Below are 12,185 nucleotides of genomic sequence, written 5' to 3'. Positions count from 1 at the left end.
GGGAGGAAGACTCGAGTCGGCACCGGGCCTCCTTGGTATTAAGCCTCACATAAGTCATTCTTGGTTTGCTTTCATTGCCCAGAGCCTCCTTTTACTGTTCCCTCTGTCACAGCGATGTGAGTGACCCTGACCTAATTGCAAGATGTAGCTGCAAAAGCAAGAGCCGACACGTCACAGGTAATTGCACTTTATGTCTGGCCACCCTTACTTAGCCCAGCTTCCAAATGTGGCCAAGGAAAGAGGAGAGGGTTCCCTCTCTTAGAAGACAGTACCAATTTGAACTTGGCCAACAAGGGGCAGACGTTTTCCCATCGGACATATAAGACTTTGAGAATCAGTCTCTTAGCTCCGGAAGAAAACTTACTAGTTATCGAGTTATCAATTCCCTCACAAGCCAGGCTGACTTCTAGCCATTGCCTTTAGCTATTGCATCCTTGTTTTCTAAACTTCAGCCTGAATCTGAATGCTTCACTGGCCATAAGAATGCCACCGCGTGACCGTTCCTTGGGGACTCTGTTTCCTTGATGGGAGCCTAGAGTTTACTCCTCTGACACAGTGATGAGAGAATGTAATGTCTCCATTCTCTCTAACGGAACTCAATGGCTTAGCAACAATGCTTTTGACTTAATGGCAGGAAGAGAAAAGTTAATCCCCTGCATTCATGGTAAACCAAAAATACCCCTCTGGTTTCAAAACCTAGTCTCTTCCAGGTGCACTCAGATTCTTTGGGTGACACCCCAGTGTTTCGCAGAATATAGACTTAGTTGTCCGAAATGTGCATTTCCTATCCACACTATTCTAATCTCTGAGATCCTTATTCTCTCCTCCTCTTCCGAATGCTGTTTAAATTTAGGAGTAACTTGCACAGCATCATGGTTATTCCTGTAGGGGACAGCGAGTTCTCATTGATTCTTCCTGAGACCCCTCATTCCCTTTGGTCTGTAATTGTCACCTTCTGTGGCCTCTGAGTCAACCACCAGGAAACTCTTTCCTCCGGGCTTTGGGTCATGTTCTACCATTAGTGCCTAAAATCCAATGCCCTAGTCTTGAGGTCTGCAAAACCCTATTCAGTACTACTACACCCTTCATTCCTTAGGTTATTTTTTTTTGTCTCTTATTTTTAGTTGACTCATAATAATTGTTCATATTTATAAGATACAGAGTGACATTTTGATGTGTGCACACAGTGTGTAATGACCAAATCATGGTGATTAGCGTATCCATCACCTCAAACTTTTATCATTTCTTTATGTTATGAACATTCAAAATCCTCTTTTCTAGTTCTTTGAAAATGTACAGTAAATTATAGTTAACCTTGTAAAACATCAGAACTCATTCCTCCCATCTAGCTATAATTTTGTATCTATTAACCCAACTCTCACTATCTTCCCCTCCCTCTTACCCTCCTCATCTTCTGAAAACCACGACTTGCCTCTCTGCTTCCATGAGCTCAATTTTTTAGTTCCCATACATGAGTGAGAACATGCAGCATTTATCCTTCTGTGCCTGACTTATTTCGCTTAATGTTGTGTCCTCCAGGCTCATCCACTTTGCTGCATATGACAGGACTGCATTCTTTTTAACAGTCAAATAGTATTCCGTCGTGCACATACCACATTTTCTTCATCTATTCAAGCAGTAATAGACACTTGGGTTGATTCCACATCTCGGCTATTGTGAATAGAGCTGCAATAAACATGGGAGCACAGCTAGCTCTTTGGATAACACCCCAGTGTTTCGCAGAATATAAACTTACTTGGTCCGAAATGTGAATTTCCTATCTACACTATTCTAAGTGAGATTCTGAGATTCTTATTCTCTCTTTATGTCAATATATATTGAAATATATATATATATATATATTTCAATATATATTGATTTCCTTTCTTTTAGATACATACCCAGTAGTGGAATTGCTGAATCATAGGGAAATGGTTCTATTTTTAGTATTTTAAGGAACCTCCATACTATTTTCCATAGTGGCTATACTAGTTTAAATTCCCACCAACAGTGTATGAGTTCTCTTGTCAGCATTTGTTATTTTTTGTCTTTTTTATTATAGCCATTCTAATTTGGGTGAGATGATATCTTATTGTGGTTTTAATTTACTTATTCCTGATGATTAGTGATGTTGAACATATTTCCATATACCTGTTAACCATTTGTATGTCTTCTTTTGAAAAATATCTATTCAGATCTTTTTTCCATTTTCTTATCATTCATATACATACCATATATATATATATATATATATATATATATATATATATATATATAAATGTATATTACTGTTGAGTTGAGTTCCTTGTATATTTTGGATATTAGTCCCTTGTTGGATGAATAGTTTGCAAATACTTTCTCCTGTTCTACAAGTTGTCTATTTATTCTGTTGGTTATTTATTTTGCTGTGTCGAAGCGTTTTCATTTAACATAGACCCATTTGTCTAATTTTTGTTTTTGTTGCCTGTGCTTTTGAAGTCTTAGCCATAAAATCTTTGCCTAGATTATGCCTAAGACTTCTAGTAATTTTATATAGTTTGGGATCTTACATTTAAGCCTTTAATCCATTTTCGAGTTGATTTTTGTATAGGGTGAGAGATGGGGGTCTAGTTTCAATCTTCTGTATATAGATACGCAGTTTTCCCAGCATCATATATTAAAGAGCATGTGCTTTCCCTAGTGTATTTTCTTGGCACCTTTGTGGACCTTATGTTATTTTGGTCCCTCTGCTCTTTGGGATTTTTTCAGTCTTCCCATGTGTGCATGTAAGTCAGGATGTGGGGCTGGGTGAATTCCCTCTCAGGAGTTCTTCATGCTTAAACACGTCTCCTCCTCTGTAGTCCCCTTGCATTGTCACTAGACACTCCATGGAGAACGCTCCACCACGAATCCATATGAAAAAGGAAGCACCTCTCCCATTTTCTCTCCTTGCACATTGTGAAACTATTGCATTTTTCCCTATCTAGTCACCCCTCATCAACCTGAAGCACCACATGTGTGTATGGCAGGGTGGAGGACTCAGTCCTTTCTCAGAGATCCAGGCTCTGTCATTTTTATAACAGCTTTATTGAGATATAATTCAAACACCATAAAATAAATCCCTTGTCCATTTAAAGTGTACAATTCAATAGGTTTTAATGTGTGACCAAAGTTGTGTAGTCATCACTACAATCAATTTGAGAACATTTTTCTCACCTCAAAAAGCTAAATATCTTCCCCAATAACAGCCATTGCTCATTCTCCCTTACCTGCACCCCTGGAAACCACTTGTCTACTTTCTGCCTCTATTTATTTGCCTATATTGGTCATTTCATAAAAAGGAAATCATACAGTAAGTATGGTCTTTTATGTCTGACACTTAGCATTCAGCCATGCTTAGCATGTATCAATACCTCATTTATTTTTATGTCTGGATAATATTTCATTGTATGGATATACTTCATTTTGTTATCCACTCATCTGTTGATGGAAATTTGAGCTATTTCCATCTTTTGAATATTGTGTGTAATGTTGCTATGAACGTGGGTGCACAAATGTCTGTTCAAGTTTCTGTTTTCAATTTTTGTGTGTGCACATACACAGAAGCAGAATCACTAAATCAAATGTTAATTCTGTGTTTAATTTTTTCAGAAACCACCATACTGTTTTCTGGCAGCTACATCATTTTGCATTCCCACTAGACATGCAGAAGGGTACCAATTTCTCTACAGTGTTATTTTTCATATTTTTAAATAGTAGGCACATCCATTGTAAACTGGTATCTCACTGTGGTTTTGATTTGAATTTCCCTAATGGATAATGCTATTGAAATTTTTTTTTTTTTTTGGTGAAGCTCTTATTATGTCTTCTTTAAAGAAATGTCTGTTTAGATTCTATTTTTTTTTAAATTCAGTTATTGTCTTTCTATTACTGAATTGTATAAGACCTTTATATATTCTAAATACATATCCTTTATCAGATATAAGATTGCTAAATGTTTTCTCCAATTCTGTGGTTTGTCTTTTAATTTTCTTTGTATACTCTGAAGCACAAAAAAATTAATTTTGATGAAATCCAGTGATATATTTTTTCTTTTGTCACTTGTGCTTTTGTGTAATATCTAAGAAGGTTTTCACCAACCTAAGATTACAAAGATTTGCTCCAGTATTTTCTTCTAAGAATTCGGTATTTTTGGTTCTTAACATTTAGATGTATGATCAGTTTTGAGTTCTTTTGTGCGTAGTGTAAGGAAGGGATCCAACTTCACTCTTTTCAATGCAGATATCCAGTTGTCCCAGAACCATTTGTTCCAAAGATTATTCTTTTATCATTGAAATTCTCTTGGCACCCTTATCAAAAAAAAAAAATTGACTATAAATGTCTGAGTTTATTTCTGGAGTCTTAATTGTATTCTCTTAATCTATGTGTCTAGCCTTATGCCAATAACACACTGTCTTGATTATAGTTTTGTAATAAGTTTTGACATTGGGAAATATGAGTCCTCCAACTTTGTTATTCTTTTCCAAGACCATTTTTTTATTATTCTGGGTTCCTGCATTTCCATATAAGTTTTAGGATTGGCATGCCAATTTCTGCAAGGAAGCTAGCCAGGATTTTGACCATAATTGTTTTGAATCTATAGGTCAATTTTGGAAATACTGCTATCTTAAGACTTCTGATCTATGAACATATGATGTATTTACATCCATTTAGGTCTTTAATTTCTTCCAATAATGTTTTATGGTTTTCTGATCATAGGTTTTATAGTACTTTTGTTAAATTGATTAATAAGTATTTTATTTTTAATCCTATCATAAATGAAATTGTTTTCTTAGTTTTATTTTCAGATGGTTCATTGTTAGTGTATAGAAATACAATTGATTTTTATATATTGACCTTCTTTCTTGTAACCTTGCTAAATGTGTTTATTCTAATAGTTTTTTTGATTGCCTTCTATTTTATCTCTTGCCTAATTGCCCAGGCAGAACCTTCAGTACAATGCTGAATAGAAGTGGTGAGAGTTTACACCTTTACTTTGTTCCTGACCTTGGAAAAGTGTTCAGTCTTTCATCATTAGGTGTGATATTAGCTGTGAATGTTTTACAGATGCCCTTTATCTGGTTGTGGAAGTCCTGTTGATTCCTAAAATTGCTGATATTGTTTAACGTTCCCTTGAAGAGATTTTACTTTTGTCAATATTTTTTTCTTGTTGAGATAATAGTGTGCTTTTTGTCTTTTATTCTATTGGTATGATGTGTATTACATTAATTGATTTCACGTTCTAAACAAACCTTGTGTTCCTGAGATAAATCCTACTTGGACATAGTATAAAATCCTTTTTAAACATTATTGAGTTTGATTTTCTAGCATTTTGTTGAGGAGTTTTGCATCTATATTCAATAGAAATGATGATCTGTAGTTTCCTTTTCTTATGATGTCTTTGTCTGCTTTTGCCATTGGGGTAAAACTGCCCCATACAATACATTGGAGAGAGTCCCCTCCTACTTGTTGGATGAGTCTATGAAGGGTTAGCATTAATTCTTTTTAAATATCTGGTAGAATTTTACCTGTGAAGAAATCTGGGCATAACTTTACTCTTTTGTTTACTAATCAACCTTTTTACTTGTTATAGGTTGGTTATTAAGATTTTCTATTTCTTCTTGAGGCAATTTTGATAGTTTTGTCTTTCTAGGAATTTGTGCATTTGATTTACATTATCAAATGTGTAGACTTATATACATGTACTTGTATGTACTTATTGTACACATATATGCAATATATATATACATTTTGTACATGTGTATATCTACATATTATACATAAAAGTATTGCCTTATATTTATTTTAATTTTTTTTCAAGTAGTAAAAATTCCTCTTTTATTTCTGATTTTAGTAACATGAGGGTTCCCATTTTTTTTGTAGCCAGACTTGCTAAAATGCTTGTCAGTTTTGTTCATATTTTAAAAAATATAACTTTAATAGATTTTTTCTATTTTTTTTATAGTTTTTGATTAATTTATTTTCATTCTAATTTTTATTATTTTTTCTTTCCTTCTTAATTTGGGTTAACTTACATTCTTTTTCTCAGTGTCTTAAAAAGGTTAGATCATTTATTTCAGATCTTTTTTGTTTTCTTTTTTAGAAAATATAGGCATTTATATCTAAAAATTTTTTGTGAGCACCTTTAGGGTCATATCATATTTTTAATATGTTGTATTTTCATTTTCATTCATCTAAAAGTATTTTATAATTTCTCTTGTGATTTGTTTTGAAGCATCTATTATTTAGAAGTGTGTTATTTTATTTCCACATATTTGTGAATTTCCCTAATTTCCTCTGTTATTCTCTTCTCATTTAATTCCTTTATGGTTGGAAAGCATACTTTATATGAATTAATTTTTATAAGTTTATTGAGACTTGTTCTATAGTCTAATACATAGTCTATTCTGGAGAATATTAAATGTACACTTGTGAAGACCAAGTATTCTTCTATTGTTGGGTGAAGTGTTCAATAGATGCCTGTTAAGTATAGTTGGTTTATGGGGTTATTCAGGTCTTCTGTTTCCTTGCTGATTTACTCTCTAGTTGTTCTCTCTATCATTGAAAGCAGGGTAGTGACATTGTTAATTATTATTGTTGAATTCTCTTTTTCTCCCTTCAAATGTGTCAGTTTTGCTTCATGTATTTTGGATTTCTACTTCTACATACATATGTAGATGTTTATATTTGCTATATCTTGGTGGATTGACCTTTTTATCATTAAAAATCTTGTTGTCTTTATAACATGTTTTGTCTTAAAGTCTATTTTGAGTGAAATTAGTATAACTATGCCAGCTCTCTTTTGGTTACCATTGCAGGGAACATCTTTTGTCACCCTTTTTCTTACAACAACCTATTAATGTCACTGAGTCTAAAGTGTGTATCTTGTATATAGCATAGAGTGTGTCATGGTTTTCCCCTCCATTCTGCCAATCTCTGCCTCTTGATTGCAGAGTTTAATCTATTTACATTTAATGTAATTACTGTTAAGTTAGTATTTGTGTCTTCCATTTGCTATTTGTTCTCTATATGTCATATCTTTTTATTTCTAAAATCTTTTATTCTTGCCTCATTTTGTATGAGATAGATATTTTCTAGTTCACCATTTGAATTCCTTTGTCATTAAAATTTTTTATTTCAATAGATTCAGGGGAAACAAGTTGAATTCTATTACACGTATATATTATATTGTAGTGAAGTTGGGGCTTTTAGTATACTCATCACCCAGATAATGTGCATTGTAACAAATAAATAATTTTTTTATTCCTTATCCCCATTGCCATTTTTTAGTATATATTTTGAATTATATTCTTGGTGGTTGGCTTACATTTTACCATTGACATCATAATGTATAACAATCTAGTTTGAGTTAATATCAAATTAATTTTGATAACATACAAAAACTTTTCTAATATGGCTCTGTTTCCCCTTTTAATTTGTTACTGTCATGAATTATATCTTTATATATATGTACCCATTAACATAAATCTATAATTACTGCTTTATATATTCATCTTTTAAATTAGAAAAAAAGAAGTTAAATATATATGTATTCTCTCTTATATTTACCTATGTAAATATACCTTTAATCTTGCTCTTTAATTTTTCATGTGGACTTGAGTTTCTGCCTAATGTCCTTTCATTTCAACCTCAAGGACTCCCATTAATATTTATTGTAAGGCTTGACTGCTAGCAACAAACTCACTAAGTTTTATTTTTAATTTTAAAATATCTTAATTTATCTTTCCTTTTTGAATGATAGCTTTACTAGCTATAAAATTCTTTGTTGGCAGTTTTTTTTTTTTTCATTTAGTACTTTACATATTTCATCCCACTTTATTCTGACCTCCAATGTTGCTGATGAGAAATCGGTTTCTAATCTTATGGGACATCGTTTTTGCATGATGAGTCAGTTCTTTCTTGCTGCTTTGAAGATTATTTCTTTGTCTTTGAATTTCAGATGTTTGATTATCATGTATCTAAGTGTGTGGATATCTTGAATTTATCCTACTTAGAGTTTGGCCACTGAGTCTTCTATTAGTTTAGTGGGAAGCTTATAATAAGACCAAGATTTTGTCAAACACCTGCAGCCAATAAGTCTCTCAGTCTTTGTCAAAGGATCCTGTTTCTGTGTTGGAGAACCACCAGACAAGTCAAATAATGACTCTTCTCTATAAATGAGACTTTAAGAGAAATGCTGTATTACCTCTGGAACCAAGAATATGGGGTACTAAATTACCAAGGCTACTGATGAGCTGGAGAGCTGGAGATGGGACTGATATAAATGAAAACACCATAAATCTTACTGTTTTTACTGAGATGTTTTTATTTCAATTGCTTGATATTCCCTTGATTGTTGCTACTTAGGTTTCAGAGTTCTGGATAAAAAAAGAGACTGACAGTTTTTACCAGTGTATTCTGTTTTTATGGAGGGCAACCTTTCTCAGGCCCTTGCTCCACCATTTTATTCTAGTGTCTTGTCTTTCATTTCTTAAAGACAGTTTTGCTGTATTTATGATTCTTGGTTGACAGTTTACTTCAGCACTTTGTAGATGTCATCTCGCTGCCTTCTGGCCTTCATTATTTCCCATAAGTATCAGCTGTTTCACTTGTAAATCACATTTTGTTTTTCTCTTGCAGCTTTCAGAGATTTTGGGGGGGCACAATTCAGTTTATAGCAGTCACATAGTGAGGTTCTGGGTAGATATGAATTTGAGGGGAGGATATTCAATCTATTAATTCATCTAATAAATAACCAACTTCAGTTAATATACTTTTCAACTACAGAATTTCCATTTGGTTCTTTTAAAATTTTTCATCTCTTTATTGATAGTGCTTTTTTAAGAAAACACTGTCATCTTGCCTCTCTTTACTTTGTTTGTTTGTTTGTTTAAGGAACTTTTTGTTTATTTGTTCTGAGATGAGATCTCATGTTGTTCAGCCTGATTTCAAACTCCTAGGTTCAAACAGTCCTCCTATCTCACCCTACTAAGTAGCTGGGATTACAGGGACACCGTACCTGGGTCTTTGGTTTTTTAATTATGATTTTCTTTAATTCTTTGAACATATTTGTACTATCTCCTTTGTCTACTAAGTCTGACATCTGTACCCTTGCACAGGAAGTTTATTTTGCCTGCTTTTTTTTTTTTTTTTTTTTGCCCTGTGTATGGGTAATGCTTTCTTGTTACATTGCATGCCTCATTTTGTTGCTGTTGCTGTTATTGAAAAAGGAACATTTTAGATAATGTATTGTAGCAGCTGTAGACATCAGGGTGTATTGTTGTCATTGCTTGTTTGATTGGTTGGCTAGTGACTTGTCTGAATTATTTCATTAAAATCTATTTCCTCTACAGTGTGAAGACTTTAATGTTGCTCATCAAAGAGTGTAGCTTTTGGCTGCAGTATTTAATAACCTCTGGGCTGAAAGCAGTTTTAGCAGGGCTCTTTTTAACTGTCTCTTTCCCTGGTATCTTTGGTAAGCTCTCTGCCTCTGTTGTTATCACAGTCATCTCTTAGGCTACAGGAGTAGACTGCTGATTACTCTTATTATTTTTGACAATGCCTAAGGCATATATTTCTCCACAGTATTATCCAATTAAATTTGGGCCCCTTTGCAAGAATAGTTTTTGAGACTGGTCTTTGAGGGTAGTTCTTACTCTAGGAGAGCACTTATTAGCTGTCTGTTTCCCTGGTTCACTATGGCAAACTCTGGCCTATGGTTTATATTGTTCTCATGGAGCTACCAGCCTCCACTTAGCTGATCACCACCAAAAATGCCCATTGTTGTCATGTGTACCCTTGGGCTTGAACTTCTCCACAGTCTGCTCCAAGTCAAGTGGGTTCCCTTGGGCAGCACTTCAGAGCTCTTTGTTCCTATGGCCTGCCCCTCCCCCTGGGCAAACTCTCTGAGCCACTGGCTCTAAGGTTGGGGACAGGGTTTGGACTAGTGGTCCACTTCTCTTGAAGTGTCTTGCTTCAAGACAGTAGGGTGCTGGCAGTGGTGGTAACCTCTGTCCTTCTTCGTTTGCTCCTCCCACTGTGAAAACTTAGCTGGGTTGAGGGAGATCAGTGCTTTATTGTTTTCACACCATGATGCCTGGGCAGGTACCTTCACCTGTGGGTAAGAGTTTTGTGGCATGGTAAGCCTCTGTCCTCGAGGCTGCACTCACCTGGAATTTAGCCTCTGCAACGGGGAGTTTGAGGGGAGAATAGGGGAGAAGTGCTGATGTCCCGCCCCTCACAGGGAGGTAGCTTAATCCCTGACTGAGAGTTGGAGGGAAGGGGAGCCCTGTGTTCTTGAGCACAATTGTCGGGAATGGAGCTTTGTTCACACCTAGTTGGAATTTAAGGAAAAGAAGCAGCTTGTGGCTCAAGTGCCACAGACTCTTCCTGTCCTTACTAAGAATTTGTATATTTTCTGGAAGAAGTGTTTCTTTATTTGCTATATGCCCACAGGACAATTTCCAGAGAATTTAATTGGCTTTGTGTGTGCGTGTGTCTGTGTGCCTATGTGTGTGTTGATAATTTTTACTGTTAATAGTTATGTTTCTCCTGCTGCCCATCCCCCACACAAAACCAAAGGCTCTGTATCTTCATTTTCTCTGAAGATATTTTCAATCTCATCTTGAACGTCTAAGACAATTTCAGGCATGGCAAGAAACTGCTCCTAAGTAATTTCCTGAAATCCCTATTGTCTATAGGGTTTTTCAACTGAATTCTTGAGTCTGAAGAATATTGTTTCTTATATAGGCTTGAAGATGCTATTTTCATATTCAGAAGTTATATGTTGACTTGTTTTAGATGCTATGAAAATCTGAATCTTTCTTGAGGCAATGGGTTAGTCCGTCTAAATATGAGGAAAGTCCCATTAAAGGAGATTTCAATAAGAAAGAACAAAATAATACATTAAAATGCATAATCTTGCTACCCTTATCATTACACTATGTGAAAATTCAGTGTGGTTTTATGCAGTAGATAGGCATACCTGTAAACACAGCGTACAAACTAAACGTATTGCAAATAAATTATGCACATACACATACATGCATATACTTCTGTCATCTTGCAAAACAAAAATGGTTTATAAAAATAATCATCCTGGCCGGGCGCTGTGGCTCACGCCTGTAATCCTAGCTCTTGGGAGGCCGAGGCGGGCGGATTGCTCAAGGTCAGGAGTTCAAAACCAGCCTGAGCAAGAGCGAGACCCCGTCTCTACTATAAATAGAAAGAAATTAATTGGCCAACTGATATATATATATAAAAAAAAAATTAGCTGGGCATGGTGGCGCATGCCTGTAGTCCCAGCTACCCGGGAGGCTGAGGCAGAAGGATCACTCGAGCCCAGGAGTTTGAGGTTGCTGTGAGCTAGGCTGACGCCACGGCACTCACTCTAGCCTGGGCAACAAAGCGAGACTCTGTCTCAAAAAAAAAAAAAATAAATAATAATCATCCGCTTATTCAGCCAACTTTTAAGTGTGATTTTATTAATAAATATTTTAAAGCAGGAAGTTGCTCTAGTATAAATATGAGTCTATTTTGTAAAAAAACAAAGGCACTGCCTTCATTTCTGTAGATATGTTGAATTTTATCCTCTTCTATGGCATGTGTTTTATAGTAACCTAGGGAACAAGTTAGTGGGACTTTCAATTTACAATCTCATTTTTTAGCTTCAGTGTAGTCATCATCCTCTTCCTAATATTTCATTCCTCTCATAAGAGAATCATTTTATCTTCCTGCCTTTTCCTCAATAACCACTGCTACCAAGCCTATACTGATCCTCAGTCACCACTACTTAACCAAGACTAACTACCCAACTCCACCCAGGAGGACTCTATTCATCTGATACCCAGATTGTTAAATAGCAAGCAATGAGTCAGCTGTTGCTGACTTCAATTTGCCAGGCGGTGGCAGCAGAGTACCGTGAAATGCTCACAAGTCAGGCAGCCAGGGAACGGACTGGTGTGTGAGTTTAAATCTGGAGAGCGGTTCTAGACAAAATGTGGCCCCCAAAGGACCTTATTTTAGAAGAGAGCTGCTTTGGCACTTATAAGTTTAAAAGTCATGGTAATATCTTGGGGTTTGCCCAGAGAATTATCTTTCTAAAAGGGCTTTGCAATTTATCAATAAATGACAAAATAGAAAACATACTGACTTTGGATTAGTACAAA

The 12,185-nt window shown here is 35.3% G+C and overlaps 1 protein-coding gene across 1 annotated transcript in view; it reads left to right on the top strand.

Moving 5' to 3' along the window:
• KCNU1 (potassium calcium-activated channel subfamily U member 1) overlaps positions 1-12,185 on the top strand; it is a 126,667-nt gene that overhangs the window by 51,277 nt on the left and 63,205 nt on the right. Inside the window, 2 exon segments of the mRNA XM_075997122.1 lie at positions 83-177; positions 2,302-2,307. Of these exon segments, the coding sequence (XP_075853237.1) occupies positions 83-177; positions 2,302-2,307 (101 nt within the window).

Source organism: Microcebus murinus, chromosome 24 (genome assembly GCF_040939455.1).
Source record: "Microcebus murinus isolate Inina chromosome 24, M.murinus_Inina_mat1.0, whole genome shotgun sequence".
Classification (NCBI taxonomy): Eukaryota; Metazoa; Chordata; class Mammalia; order Primates; family Cheirogaleidae; genus Microcebus; species Microcebus murinus.
The sequence above is the reverse complement of the archived record's forward strand: the minus strand, read 5'-3'. Positions and strand labels throughout refer to the sequence as shown.